The sequence below is a fragment of the Festucalex cinctus genome, chromosome 1 (assembly GCF_051991245.1).
Source record: "Festucalex cinctus isolate MCC-2025b chromosome 1, RoL_Fcin_1.0, whole genome shotgun sequence".
Taxonomy (NCBI): Eukaryota; Metazoa; Chordata; class Actinopteri; order Syngnathiformes; family Syngnathidae; genus Festucalex; species Festucalex cinctus.
In genome coordinates, this window is record NC_135411.1 from 38836472 (window position 1) to 38852673 (window position 16202).

The 16202-nt window shown below is 41.0% G+C and overlaps 1 protein-coding gene across 1 annotated transcript; it reads left to right on the top strand.

The window, feature by feature from the left end:
- The first annotated feature begins 202 nt into the window (after nt 1-202).
- Nucleotides 203-15204, top strand: scaf1 (SR-related CTD-associated factor 1). Its single transcript, XM_077534713.1, has 6 exons — nt 203-373; nt 1900-5390; nt 6258-6340; nt 7876-8178; nt 11546-11674; nt 14592-15204. The coding sequence occupies exons 2-6, from the start codon at nt 1982-1984 to the stop codon at nt 14739-14741; spliced, it is 4074 nt and encodes a 1357-aa protein (XP_077390839.1). The 5' UTR covers nt 203-373; nt 1900-1981; the 3' UTR covers nt 14742-15204.
- The last annotated feature ends 998 nt before the right edge of the window (nt 15205-16202 follow it).

The window sequence follows — 16202 nt, forward strand, 5'->3', positions numbered from 1 at the left end:
TCTAATCTGTTAGTGCCACTTGTATCACACAATCTTAAACGTTTCCGATGCTCTGTTAAAGTGTAGTATGATGATCATTACTATTGTTACTACTAATTTTGAGACCTGTTTTTTTTCTATTTTCTTATTTTTATTTTACTGACGTCGTTTAAAAATCTGCCTTTAGAAAACTACGTTTCCCATAATCCTTTGTTATGCGGCTTGAGGGAGTGGAAAATGGCGGAGATTGATGGACTCGAGCTGATGTTGCGTTCATAAAACCACATAAAAACAGTCTGTTAATTTTGACCGTGTTATCTCATGTGATAAAAATAAGTTTCGGGATGTGCAGTGCTCAAGCTGTAACCTTAAACTGGACATAACAGGATTTAAGGTAATTTGCACACACAACCATGATGCATTTTGCTAGCGAACCTCAGCTAATTTTTGCCTAGCTAGATGGACACTTGTTTTTTTGGTCAATTCCATCCAGATAGATTTCTTTTCAAAACGTGTTGTCATTTTGGTGATGGAGACTGTAAGTAACGCTCAAACATCCCTGACCATATTCCACGACGTTCGGTAACCGTAACTACTAATGCCAAGTTACCAACAGGAGTAGAGAAACCGAAGCTATCTCATTTTTCAATGAAAACGAAGCCCTTCATCTTTTCTCGTTGGTGGCGAAGGCAGTCTTGCAAAATGTTTTGACATCGGAAACCGATTGTTTGTTTGTTTTTGTTTTTAAAAAAAGCGCAGGTTTGTGTTTTGAGTGCACTGCTTTATTTGTTGATTGGAACTGCTTTATTAGTGCAGCCGCACGCTAATTATAGCGTCCGTATTACTAATTGATAACAAAGGACCAACTTGACACGAAGTGTCGGATGAATCGAATAATAGCTAGACAGATACCTTTGTTATGAGGTGACTGGAGGCGTCGCAGTAGCTTGTTTCTCAAAAGTATTTACACTTATGCACATATAAAATGATAACGAGAGAAAGCATCACTGGCTGAGAGTAAAAGGTTCAAATAAACCAAGAGTTATGAGTTCAAAGACTGGGGAATGGATGTATACTGTCTTCATTTCTAATAATTGATTTTTCTTTATTTAAAATTGTCCCAGGAATTTGCAACAAAGTTGTAAACAGTCATTTTTATTGGTGTTCTGACTTCATTTTATTAAACATTCCAGAAGTATGGAATTTGAATTGAATAAGCTTGAAATAACTGAGAGAGACTGAATTGCACTGCAACCAGCAAACTCAACATATCTTTGTATAGCACTTTCACATGTCCATCCCTGACTTAATTCTGCTCTATTCTCAATTTTCACTCTTCCCTCGAGCATCATGTCTATTATATTTGCTAAGTGTTAAATTATTTGTGCAATTTTAAATCAAGTCTGCAGGCACGGTGGCTGACGGGTTAGCGCGTTCGCCTCCCAGTGCTGAGGACGCAAGATCGGTCCAGGCTTCAGCCTTCCTGGGTGAAGTTTGCATGTTCTCCCCGTGCGTGCGTGGGTCTTCTCCGGGTACTCCAGTCTCCTCCCACATTCCAAAGACATGCATAGCAAGTTAATTGGGCGATCTGAATTGTCCCTAGGTGTGCTTGTGAGTGTGAGTGGTTGTTCGTCTCTGTGTGCCCTGCGATTCGCTGGCAACCAGTTCAGGGTGTACCCCGCCTACTGCCCAGAGCCAGCTTGGATAGGCTCCAGCACCCCTGCGACCCTATTGAGGAGTAAGCGGTTAAGAAAATAGATGGATAAATCAAGTCTCTTTCTCACTCTTCCTTTACCTCTCCCTTATGTCCATTATTTTCGTTAAGTGTCAAATTATTTGTGCAATTTTAAATCAAGACTCTATCTCTCTCACCCTCACCCCCCTCTCTCCCTCTCTCTCACTGTCTCCCCTCTCTGTCAGTTTGGTTCATGAGTTCCAATCATTCAGTGGCCAAACCTTAGGTCCAGCTGACCAATCTTTACACAACTAGCTGTCGTGACCCATGGACCAGACATCAGCATCAGGCGTCAAAAGGAGGCTTGCTGCCTCTTGCTCACCCGTTGCCCAAAGAGAGATTGCCAGAAGCTCCCCTCGTCGCTCACCCTCGTCTCAGTCATCTAGATCATCTGATCGGTCTTCACCCTCATCTACACCATCCTCTCCCTGTGCCAACTCATCAGTTTTTCAGAACCATGTTAAAGGTCAGACTCACGGATCAGGACTGGTGAGGGTGTCGTCTACATCTGCCTCCCTTGCAATGCCATCACTTTCCACATCCAAAGCCACTTTAGAATCCTTCCCTCGCACTTTATTACAGCCAGCTGTTGATGATCAAGAAGAATGTAGTAAAAAGGAGATATATGATCCTTTCCATCCTACTGAGGTGGAAAAAGATGGAAAGACTGAGGAAGATGAAGGAGATAAGTATGATCCGTTTGAGCCCACTGGTTCGCCAGCGTCAGATGACGAAGACGAAAATGGCAAAATAACAGAAGAACTAACGAACGTGAAGAGAGAAATTGATGAGGAGAAACAAGAGGAGCATCCAGATTCCACTGATATTTTCAGTGACCCATCAAGTCCTCCGTTGGCTCCCCAACTTACTCATAGAAGGCGAGTTGACTACAGCACTACCAAAACTAGAGTTAAGAGAGAGTGGGCTAACTCTGACCATTCTGAGATTGAAGAGGGAGAGATTGTTGTCGCTATTGAAAGAGATGTTGGTAGGAAGAGAACAATAGGAGAAAATCTCTCCTTGAACTCTCCCAAGATTACTTTTTTTGATCCAAAACCGGAGCGCATCCTCCGTGTGCTGGATGGGGATGGATTTGTGTCTGTATGTGCAGACAGCAACTGGGACGTGGACAGAAAGCCAGAGGATGAGCCTGTGGTAGGAGTGGAGGATCTGAGAAGGAAACTGGTCAGCAAGAGGAAGGAACGATATCTTGCCTTTCCTGGTTCATCCCCACTCACTTCTCAGCCGCCACCTCCCCCTTCTCCACCTGTCGACTTAATACCTTCTTCCCCTCTTGCTCCTGCTGCTGAGCAAGGAATCACAAATCGTAAGTCCTCCAAAGGTTCCAAGGACCAGAACAGACAGAGAAGCAAGGATAGGAAGGCTAAGGAGAAGGATGAGAAGCGGAAGAAAAGAAAAGACAAGGAGGGAGATCGGGAAAGGAGCAGAGAAAAGAAGCCAGGCGAGAAGATCGATAAAGAGTGTAAAAGAAGGAGAAGCAGCAGAAGTAGTAGTCAGAAGAGAAAGAAAACGCATCACAGTAGCCCAGACACTTCACAATCGCGCAACTCTTCTAGACGAGACAGCCACAGGAGGAGCCCTTCTGTGGAACGCCATAGAGAGAGGGAAAGAGATAAAGAAAGAGACTGGGACAGAGGTAGAGAGAGAGACAGAAGCCGAAAAACTGAACGAGACAGGCATAGAGAAAGTGAACGAAGCCACACCATTAGCCAGAGAAGAGATGAAAGAGATCAACGTTCAAGCTCAAGAAAGGATGAGAGGAAACGGAGGGGAATGGTTCGTTCGCGCAGTAGAGAGCGGGACATTTCAAAGAGGCCGAGAAGAAGTAGGGAGAGAAGAGATGGTGAAAGAGCCCGGGAGCATGAAAGGGAACGTCGCCGGGACGGGCGCCCCGTTGTCCCACCGTCTATTCAGGACCTTAATGGTTCTGACCTTTTCGCCATTAAGCGAACCATCACAGTCACCACCACCACAACCACCACCACTGTACCTGGCTCTCCTATACTCACTCAAGCCTCTCCATGTCGGATTGTACAGAACTTAGACATGCCCCACAAGAGGAAGAAGAAGAGAAGATGGCACTCAGGTGGGGAAGAGATGGATCGGGGAACTTGTCGTACCCGATCGCAGTCACTGTCGCCTCCACGGTATCACAGATATGAGTCAGACCGTTATTCCAATAAATTGGAGCTAGACGTGTTGTCTTTAGATGGTGAAGCTTTGGACTCAGACTACCCATCCTTGGAAGACACACCTCCAGCAGCCCTTCCCCCAGACCCACCCACCCCCAGTTCCAAATCTAAAACAACCCCAAAGACTGAACAACATCACCCAAAAAAGAAAGATCGCACATCAAAGAAATTAACTCAGTCATCATCGTCGTCCTCTTCCAATAAAACCAAAAGAAAATGCTCATCTTCTCTGTCCGTCACGTCTGATTCTGCTCCTGTCTCAGCTGGCTTTCCGGTAGCCAAGAGAAGCAGGAAGGTAGGGAAAGACAAAATGTGGGACAAAGACAGTAAAAAGGATTTGGGTCGCTCCGGCAAATCTAAGAAAGAGAGCAGCAGCCGGAAAGGTAAGCTTCAGTCCAAAGTGTCTGTTTTGGTGCGCGAGGGCGTGAGTAGCACCACTGGAACGTCAATTGGCTCCGGTAAGCTGGGTATGGACCTCCTTGGTCCTGGAGGAACTGGAGGAGGTTCCGGGGGGTCTGTGGTGGGTGGTTCAATTGCTGTAGTCTTCTGTAGGGATAATGAGAGCAGGTCACCTTTTCTAAAACCTTGCACTGAACCTCTGTCAGTCGGAGTCCGCAATAAAGATCTGTCAATTATGGGCAAGCGAAACAGCCTAGCAGCACCGCCACCCTCTTTAACAAGTTCTGTGGGAACGAAACTGAAGAAAACAAAGCCTGGCTCTATCACGTCTACTTCCTCCTCTACCTCATCCCCGTCATCAACATTGGCAACCAAGCGCCGCCGTCGCTTGGCCAAGAAAGTTCGGGGAAAAGGTGGCGCATCAGATACGGCTACTGGAGATGGGAACCAATCAAAAGCACCATCTGAAGGCTGGAGTGGAGCCTCTCAAGAGGTTCTTTCCACTGCTGGAGATACAAGCAAGACCGACAGTCTACACTCTGGCCAAGCAGGCACTGCTCCTTGTTCGTCATCCTCCTCTTCTTCCTCCTCCTCCTTCACAAGCGTGCTCCCACCTCCCTCCTCACCAGCTCGTACACCCCCACCTGCTACGGCTCCCTTGCGGGACTCCAGAGTGTCTTCTCCAGACTCGCAGACTGTGGACAGCAGCTGCAAAACGCCAGAGCCTTCTTTTCTAGCTGACGACTGCCCGACTCAAACCAGCCCCACACTTCCGCCATCCAGTCCACCCAGCCCATCCGTGTCCCAGGGGTCTACACCTACCACCATACAGCCCCCTTCAGACAATGCACCCAAATCTGTGGCCTCACCACCGTCCTCTTCATCATCGGTAGGAGGTGTTCTTGGTTCCCTTTCTCTGCCTTTGTCCTCGTCGGACCCCTCTTCTTCCTCCGTGTCCTCGTCATCTGCCAGTAAGCCTCCTCCACCCCCACCACAGGCAGCCCCAGTCCTCCCATGGAGTCTGCAGACAGGGGTGGACTGCACAACTGGAGGGGTACTAGCATGTGAGTTTTCTCCATCAGTTAAGAGAAGTTTGATGTGTACATATATTTTTTTAATATTCAATATTCACACGGTACACATGAGATTTATTTAGATTCATTTAACATTAATAGACATGGGCCACGAATTACGATTAGATGTTGACGGTATAACTGTAAGCAAAAATATCTTTGTGTCACTATTAAAATCGCAGCTTTAAAATGTTTTTTTTTTTTTTTTTTTATATATATAATTGGGTAAATCACATTTGTTCCTTCTATTTTAACTTTCTACAAAATATAAAATATTTGGTAAATTAAGAAACAAGTACCATGTTAGGATAAATAACGTTCAAAGTCAAGATGAAAATTTCTCTTGACAATAATTTGTTCAGTGTGAACCCAACAGTCAACACAGGGCTGAGCAGCTTGTGAATGTCACATGACCAAGCACAGAAAATAGGTGAGCTGACATTGGTTGTTACCTGAGGCTTAGCCACCTGTGATATCACAGACATGTGGCAAAATGGCTGCCGCCACAGGTGGATAAAAACGGGTGGATTGTGCTGCAATTCATATTCCACAAACTCAATATTAATCAGAATGCTGTGTTTAGGCTAGTGTGAGTGCGTAGAACATATTGTAAAGAAAATTTTTGACTGGACTTTAAAAACCATCGTAAGCTGTTAAACTGATAATCGGCCCATGCCTGTTCCTTAGGCCTATATCACAGCGTGCACCCTTGTCCTCCAACCAATAATATCTTTTTGCATTCTCGTCTGCTTTTTTTTTTGTTTGTCTGGTGGGGACAGAGAATATATTAAATGGCTCTGTAATCAATTGTTTGTCACAACTTATAACCATAAGTCCTCTCATTGTTTATCCTCTTAGTAACTGCTCTACTCTTCAAAATGGAGGAGGCAAATATTGCCAGCAGAGCGAAAGCACAAGAGTTCATTCAAGCAACCAGCCAGGTGAGAGGAAAACCAGGAGTTACAGTTGATTGACAATGAGACATACAGGTAAACCAGATAATAAAGAAATCCGCTAATAATAGACATGCCATGTTGGTCCATCTGTTGTGGTTGTGGCTCAATTTGGGCTCAACCTCTCGCCTCTCCTCTGGTAGTGTCACATATTTGTGACGTCATAATGTGCGCAACCTCGTTTTCACAGAAGATGCATTATGGCAGTCGCCAGTGTGGGCTTTCTTTACTGTGTCTCCCCAAAATGTTATCCTCACAGTTGTTTTTTTTTATTGCATTTTTGAAACATGACTGTTTTGTTTTGGCAAACTCAAAATGAGTTACTGGTTGTCTTTGAAGCAGAGATTTCAATAAAATTCAGCTTCATGGTGCTTAACACAATGCTTCAATGTATTTGTACGTGTTGGACTTATAGCAGGATTCAAAAGTATATTTCTATTCAAGTTAATTTTGCAAACAATTATTGGCTTAGTAGTTATCGACATCCGCACTTTCTAAATTATTGGTTTATTGGTATCGGTTGAAAATAGCATTATTGTACATGCCTGATATATATAGGATTTCCCTTAAAATTGAATGAAATTAATGGCAATTTTCTATTATTTTTTTCCCATTTGTTCATAAAATACACATTTTGTATAGAACACAGCTGTGCCATATTAACCTGCTATGTCACAGCAGAGACTTGGCACTCTTAACACATTCACTGCCAGCCCAGAAAAAACTACATCATTTGACGTCTTTTGCCGTCAATGGCACACTGCCAGCCCAGAAAAAACTACATCATTTGACGTCTTTTGCCGTCAATGGCAGTGAATGAGTTAACGAATATTGGTGTATTTGAGGCGAGTCTGGTTTTCGTAACAATTTTGTTGAGATCAGCCCGATCAATGTGACATCATTTTTTTCCCCCCAATATCAATCCGATAGTTATCTATCCAATTGTTATCGTGCATCCTTAAAGGGATACTTTACTTATTTAGCCATTTTTGGCAGTCAAACATTAATATTTTGCCTATAATAAATTGGATATTTTCATTATTTTTCATGTACAATAAGTACCTTTAAAAACACATTTTGTAACCTACTGTTGACTGAAAATGACATCACAAGGGCTCAGGTAACTAATCACAGCTGAGCTTGTGAATGTCACATGACCAAACCTAGAAAATAGGTGAGCTGTGATTGTTTACCTGAGCCCTTGTGAGGTCATTTTCAGTCGACAGCAAGTTGCAAAATGTGTTTTTAAAGGTACTAATTATATGTGAAAAATAATGAAAGTATCAAATTAATTATAGACAAATTTTTATTAACTTTTTATTGCTATAATGGGCTAAATAAGTGAAGTATCCCTTTAATATTTTAAGTAGTGTGTTACTTTGTTCTGATCTGATTCAACAAGTGTCTCAATATATTTTTAAATTGAATGATTCCAATTGTTTTGATTTAATGCACTCATTTCATTTCATTAGCTATGTGTGGCAATTTCATTTTAATTTACTGGTCTCCTGTCTTAAATGCAGATCCTGTCACAAGCAAACCAGAGTCAGTCTCAGGCTCCATCAGCTGCCTCCTTGACCTCATCCCAGATCCCTCCTCCCCCTCCCACTCTACCCCCGCCACCTGCATTGAGCCCAGCACAGTTCATCCTCCAAAGCTCCCTGCCATTAGTTGGTTGCACCAAAACGCCGCCCTCTCACCTGCACCCCACCCTTGGTGGTGGTTGCGCACAAACACCCCCACCTGTCATGTCTGTTGGGCTGCCAGGATTTACAGGGAGCTCTGGGGACTCTTTTTGGGACAGCGATAGTAAAGACCCTGATAAGGTAAAATTAAAGTTCATTATCGTGTCACAAGTGCAGTCGTCCTTTATGCAAGATACTCAACTGTTGCATTTGTGGGACAAAACACAGTAAATGGATCTTCAATCATCATTTATACTTTGCACTAAAACATAAATGGGGTCTTCAACATGAAATTGGAAAACATCAAATGGCTATCTAAGCCAAATAGACACAAATTGAGCCAGGCCCAGACCATACCAAATATATAATTCACTTCCTTCATGGTATATCTGCTTTGTTAGGTGTTCAGAGTAGCCAGGGCTAAGCTTCACACTTTGTCCCAAAACAAACACTCAAGCCAACAATAATTTGGCATTCAAATTTCATCGTTTAGCCTTGTCGCACCCTTTGATGTAATAATTTACTTACATTATAAATCAATTTGCACTTGACTCCATCAAAAATGTAATAAAACCCAATAATGTAATAATTTCACCAATCATGTAGTAAAAGAATTATTATATTTTCACGTGGGTCTTTTTTTTTGTTTTGTTTTGTTTTTGTTTTTTTCTTTCTTTCTCAAAACTGATAATGTAAAACTTGACAGGTTGTATGTTATATATGTTCATTTTCACTCCAAAAGTTCTACAGTTTGCATTTTGAGAATTTTAAGACTGTTATATACATTCACAGCAAAAATTGGAGTGTATCTTATCTGGTAATGTAAGTGTTAAATCTTTCAGTTGAATTGAGAGCGTGGATGGTGGTTTGTCTCTTTGTGCCCTGCAATTGGCTGGCAATTGGTTCAGGATGTACCCCACCTACTGCCCGAAGCCGGCTGGGATGGGCTCCAGCACTCCTGTGACCCTTGTGAGGAATATGTGGTTAAGAAAATGGATGGATGGATGTTTGAGTTGATTTTAACCTCCAAAGTGTTATTTTTTTTTGGAGGTCAGTGTTGGAGTTATTTGACAGAGATGTGTTAAACCAACTCTGCAGAGCGTTAATGAAAGTGGGAATGCCATATACTAATACATGGTATCTATATATATATATATATATATATATATATATATATATATATATATATATATATATATATATATATATATATATAAAAGGTATTACCGTTTCAGTAAAAAATGTATATCAGTCAGGATTTTTTTATTACATTATTGATTAAATTAGATTATTAGCTTATTGGGTTTTTTTACTTTTTGTTTTGATCAAGTGCAAATTTTATTACATTTTCACTAGTATTACTTTTTTCAAGCATATTACACTATAGCATGCTAGTTTTCCTGTTAAAAGAAAATATCTTTGTATCTTAATACATAAAACTAGTGTTGTTCCGATACTGGTATTGGCAGAGGCCCCGATACTGCATTAAAACAGTGGTATCGGTGAGTACTAACAAGTAACATGCCGATACCATTAATTCCAACGCTAATATAGGACTTTGGATGCAGCATCTTGTGTCTTGCTCGTGCACGACATTCACTGACATGTGACATGTTCACTGCATGCTGATCTAAGATATCCTATTGTTCCTTGAATGCTCTGAACCAATGGCAGGACAGCTTTTTCATGTTGAGAAAAAAACAAACAAAAAAAAACTTAGGTATCGGTATGGTATCAGCATCGGCCGTTACTGCTAACCTGGGTATCGCAATCGGTATTGGGAGGGCCAAAAAACGGTATCGGAACAACACTACATAAAACAGCGGAGATTACCTCAAGCTATCCGATCAGGATGAAGGGAGCGTACTGAGATACCAGTAAAACTGTAAAACTTCCTTTACAATTTCAGTTTTTAGTCTGAGACTGTGAAAATCGTTGTGTGTGAGCCCAGTAGGGTTGGGCGGTTTTACAGTGACACGGTATCCCGGGGTGTCTAAAAATACTAATGGTGTCACTTTCAATAAAAGAATAAAAGAACCAAAAAACAGAACATAAGGACCTTATATGATAGTAAACATAATTTTGTTTGATAGCACATATACATTTGTAGTTGTTTCAAATTAGTAATACTATAACAATTAATCATACTAATAACAATTTAAAATGAATAGTAGGCTTTTATTAGTCATGTAACAGTTATATGACAGCCCATAAGACAGAATGAAACAAATGGTCAGTCTCGGAACTTGAGACTCAAGCCCATTGGTCCTCCCCAAACAAATGCAGGTGCTGCAATTTGGCAACAAATGTCAATGAGGCCTGTATAAAAAATCTGCATGAAGACGGTAATATACTTTGCATCTTAGCTGACTTAGCTTAGCCTGGTCGGGGTGCAAGGAAAGCCTGCTGGGCCGGCGGGCTAATAAAACGCTGGGGGAAAAGCCTGTGCTATTTTAGTTCAATCCATAGTCATATGAACTCCAGAAATAAACCACAGAGCGCTAGTTATACCAGAAATCAACAAGTCCATGGTCACATATCAGCCTGGTCACCAGCACGCAGGTGAACGTTTTGTCAATGTGTTGTGTGTGCATTTTTGTTTGTGTGTTGCGTAGCTGTCTAGTGTGCACCCTCGACACTCACAACTAAAGAGTGGTGGGCAATCTCGGTGCTCGAGGGCAAGAGTCCTGCAGGTTTTGGATGTTTCCCTTCTCCAACACAGTTGATATATGATCAGCTCGTTAGCAAGCTCCGCATAAGCCTGATAACAATCCTGTTGATTGGAATCAGCTTGTGTTGGAAGAAGGGAACCTCCAAAACCTGCAGGCCCTCGAGGACCGAGATTGCCCACCCCTAGTTTAAACGGAGCTCCGTGATATAAAAAAAAAAAAAAAAAAAAAAAAACGTGGAGTATGCTCACGTCAGCTGCACGCTTCACCCAACGACAGCACGCACAAGTCAGACAACGCACTCCATTCACGCAAAAGATTATTACAAATGAAACCGGAACACACATTGAGCAGATATTTGATCATTAACTAGTAGACAGATCAGTTAGTGGTCAGTGCAAGATACAACATAAGTCTAAAATTAGTGATAGTATCACTATGCACCTCTGTGAAATGAGGAGCCCTAAGTCCCTGCAACCCTTTTAATGTTTAGCTCTGTAATTTTGGCTGCAAGTATTGTCAGTCAGTGTAAAAATAAGTACATTAATTTTGTTAGTTTGTTGTTCTTCAAATAGAAAGACAAGCTAGTGCTTCTGCAGATCTTACACCTTCTAATGCACATGAGCGACAAATATACTCTGCTTCTCATAGTTTATTTCCAAAATTACATCCTTCAGGATTCAGATCATGTTTAGGTCTCTGACTCGCAAAGGAAATTATACAGTACCAGTATATTTTTCTGATCATATGCATCTCTTGTAATTGTATTTGCAAAACATTTCATTTTTGTTTGTGTACTAATGTATCTCTTATTTTTTATTTTTTGTTGAAATGCACAGTACCTGAAGAAGCTCCACACCCAGGAGCGGGCAGTGGAAGAGGTTAAGCTAGCTATCAAACCTTACTATCAGCGCAAAGACATCAACAAGGATGACTACAAAGACATCCTAAGAAAAGCTGTTCACAAGGTCAGACATACATCACACACACCAAGTTGTGACTCAATTTACAACTGGCCTGACATATGAGGTTTTGATGGTACAGACTGCACGCAATGTACACTATGTTCCGAATTATGACTTTCTGTGATGTTTCTCAATATTCAATACAAATAACAGTCAGCGTCATGTTCAAGTCACTAACCGTTAGAACAGGTGTCACCAACTTCGGGCCTCAAGGCCACCTATCCAGCATGTGTTGGATGTTTCCCTCTTCCATCGCAGCAGATTCATATTATCAACTCATCAGCAAGCGCTGCAGAAGCCTGATAACAACCCTGATCATTTGAATCAGGTGTGTTGGGTGAGGAAAACATCTAAAACATGCCAGATAGGTGCGCTTGAGGACTGATGTAATTGGCCGTGCTTTAGAGTATAAATTAAATGTTATTGAACAAGCCTCCCAACGAGAACAGTATTTTATTTTATTTTTTTCAAAATGAACTCAAATCCACTTTTCCAAAACATTACGCACAACAGAGTTTCAAGACAGTCCACAGATTGTAAAGAATTAGTTGAATTTGCAGTATTAGGGGGTCTTATTTACTAAACTCAAAAGCTATTTCAATCAGAAACATCTTCATAGGTCGTTACATTTTAACATAGGACCACTTATTCAATAGCAGCTTCAGAATTTTTACATCCTTGTTGGAGCGTTTCTGCTTGAATTTTGTTGCTGGATGTCACACTAGCCTCCCAGAGCTCTGCCCTTTGGATGTGAACTGCCTCCCTCCCTCCCTCCCTCATTGATCTATTGCTTGAGAATTCTACAAAGGTTCTCAATGAGGTTGAGGTCAGGGGAGGATTGGGGGCGTGGGGGGTTTTACATCATGAGTTTCTCTCCATGTATGCCCATTACAGTCAATGAATGATCCAGAGGTATTCCTTGCAGCATGAGATGGTGCATTGTCATGCATGAAGATGATTTTTGTTTCTTTTTGTATCTTGGAAGAAAAATGGTTAGTCAGAAACGCCACATACTTTTCATTAGGAGTGTGCCGATATATCGATATTGGGATAAATCATGATACTTTGTCTCCTGAAAGATTATCGATACGCCTACGCAAGTATCGCGATATTTGTAATTAATATACAACCACTATAATGGCTCTGTTGTTCATTACTTATTGTGCAATTACTTGGCGGGCCACTAGGGGGAGCGCCTCAAGAGTGGTGTGTAAATGCACGGACGTCTTCAGGCAAAGAAGACTCATGAGCTTACTTTTACTTGTGAAAGACATTTGTCTGTCAGGAAATGACTTTGCATACGTTTCTATGAAAAATGTGTATTATATCTTCAATTTTAACATTTGAAAACATTTTATGGTTTTGACTTTTTGAAGCACACAATTTCTGGGAAATATTAAGATTGATTTAATATTTAAGTAATTTTATTGAATTATGTATTTACTTTTGCAATGTTGCACACAATTGTGTCATAGTTTACAAAATGAAACAATTGACTATGTAACTGACTGACATGTTGCATGACAATAGTGTTTAAGAAAGACAAATTTGATATAGTTGGACTCTCCTCCACACATGGCTTGGGCTCTGGTGTACTGTCTTCCACTCTGGAGTTGCCCATGGTGAGAGGCGCAGAGCAGGTTGTGGCGTACTTATTGTCCCCCGGCTTGGCGCCTGTACGTTGAAGTTCACCCCGGTAGACAAGAGGGTAGCCTCCCTCTGCCTTCGGGTGGGGGAACGGGCTGAAACGAGTTTCTTCCACAGGGTGTCCGGGCTCTCCCTTTAGAGAGAGGGTGAGAAGCTCGGCCGTCCGGGTGGGACTCAGAGTAGAGCCGCTGCTTCTCCATGTTAAGAGGAGCCAGTTAAGGTGGCTGGGGCATCTGGTTTGTCTGGTGGTCACCCCGGGGACAACCCAGGACACGATGGAGAGACTGTCTCTCGGCTGGCCTGGAGACACCTTGGGATCCCGCCGGAGTAGCTGGTTAAAGTGGCTGGGAGAGGAAAATCTGGGCTCCCCTCAAGTTGCTGCCCCCGCGACCTGACCTCGGATAAACAGTAGTAGATGATGGACAGTGATACCTTGACAATTGACATGCGAGTTTAATTTGTTGTGACCAAGCAGGTATCTCAATTTACTAGGGGTGTGAATTGCCTAGTACCTGACGATTCGATCCGTATCACGATTCATAGGTCACGATTCGATTCGATACCGATTAATCTCGATATGAATTTACAAGTGGATTGTTGCGATTTTTTTACTCAGATTTGGAAAATATCATTCAGTAAACTTATACATGTACACTGTAAGATTTGTATGAATAATTTATTATTTATTGATCGCATACTTCAGTATTATAACTGTGACCCACTGTATTTAACAAACAGGTTGTAAAATTTTTCATGTTTGAACAGCGTTGAAATAAAATATTCAGGCTTAATGTTCCATTAATATGACATTCTTCCATGCTTAAGGTGTGAAAGTTAAGACGTTTTGTTGAATATTTTTCCATCAAAAATGGATGTTAAAAAAATTGATTTGGCTGCCTATTGAATCGATTAGAGAATCGCGTGCTGTAGTATTACGATATATTGCCGAATCGTTTTTTTTTTTTTTAACACCCCTGCAATTTACCCAGATGTCAAATGAATTCTTCCTATTGAAAAAAATAAAAAATGCCAGTAATCTGTTCCAGCTCCCACAATATCCACCACAATTTGTTTTTATTTTTTAAAGGAAGAAATATAGCTCTGTTGTATAATGTGAATATAAAGACATTATAAAAGCAAATACGTGACTGGTGACACAGTGGTGAATGCATGATATTCACTCGATCGTTAAGAACTAAAGTCTAAAGTTACATTTAAGAACTAAAGTCTTTGAACTGAATGAGGACATTTATTGCTTCTCTCATTGTTTCAGATCTGCCACAGCCGTACTGGTGAAATTAACCCAGTCAAGGTCAGCAACCTTGTGAAGCTGTACGTCCAGCGCTACAAGTACTTCCGAAAACATGGACGCAAAATGGATGAAGAAGACAGGGACGACAGGGAGCAGGGTGGAGCTTTTTAAAATATTATCTTATTCTGCCTTTGGTTGTTGTGGACATCACTATTTTCTGTTCATGTTTATATTGTTTAGTCTACTCTTCTTTATACATTTTTTTGTGTGATTTCACTGTAAATATGTCCAAAAAAAAGGGTCTTGAGAGAACATGTCATGTATAGAAGAGTCAATGGATCCCAATAAAATAAATAAATAAAAAAAACACACTTGAAAATGCAACCAATTAATGATACACGATTGTCCAAAAAAAAAAGAAACAGGAATATTTTTTTTTTTCTTTCAGTCTCATGTCTCGGATGTAAATAGTAAATACACTACTAAATACTCATGCCATGCCAGAAATATACTCATCTCCTATCAAAAATATTTCCTCTACACCCATCTGTGACTTTGCAAATAGTATGCAAGCTTGAGTGGCCACCAGGTTGCTCTACACTTAATACAGTTGAGTAAAGACAGTTGCCACTCAGCTCTTGGATTGTCCTACTGTGTTTTGCTTGACTTGCGTGAATGGGTTACTGAGTTTGAGAATGTTGCTAAATCTTTCACATACAGTATATGACAACTATTCATAAATGGTGCTTAAGTACTCGGTGTTCTGAAACAACCAATGTATATATATATATATATATATATATTTTTTTTTTTTTAGTGTATTTTTTTATTGAAACAGACAAATTTTCTTGTAATTAAAACGATTCACTTCACCATATTCAATGTAAAATATAAAGGCGATGCTTTTAAAGCGTGGAAAATTAACTTCTCTTTGCTCCGGTTGAAAGCTGGCAAACGAGACTTGCGTCTCACTGGTGGAAAAAGTACTTTCAATTTCCTTAAGAAGTACAAATACTGTCTTGCAGACAGGCAGAAGCACTGATTCAACTCGGCAAAAGTAAATTACAGGTTATGAAATTTACGTATAAAAGTAATTTTTTATACTATTATACATTACCCGTTTTGACAACTTAAGGCGCAAGGGGGAAAATCCGCATATAGACTATTATCTTTTATTTACATGTGTAATGCTCGTGCTGAGAACAACAAAAATGGACACAATCAGAACGTACGGGGGGGGGGCACGTCAGAAATCTGTGCAGCCCACCTTGAGGTTTTTATTGCGATTGTAAAATATATTATTTTCTTAGCCCACCCTGAATAAGTCAAGCCCCTTTTAGCTCCGGTAGAGAGAAAAAAACAAATCCGTCCGTCCTTGCTAACAAAATACAATAAGTTATGCTGCATTCAAGAATGGTGTAAAACTGAAATCTCGAAAGTACACAAGAACGCCCCTTCGAACTGAGGTCCGAGTTGCAAAGTCGAAAAAAATAGAATGCACAGACTCGACTTCATCCCTTGCGGGTTCAATCTGACGTCACCCAAAATGGCCATGGAGACGCAGACTGTGAATGGTAAGCATAACTTACAAGACTATAAACTACGATACACGTTGTAGTATTTTCGTCGTGA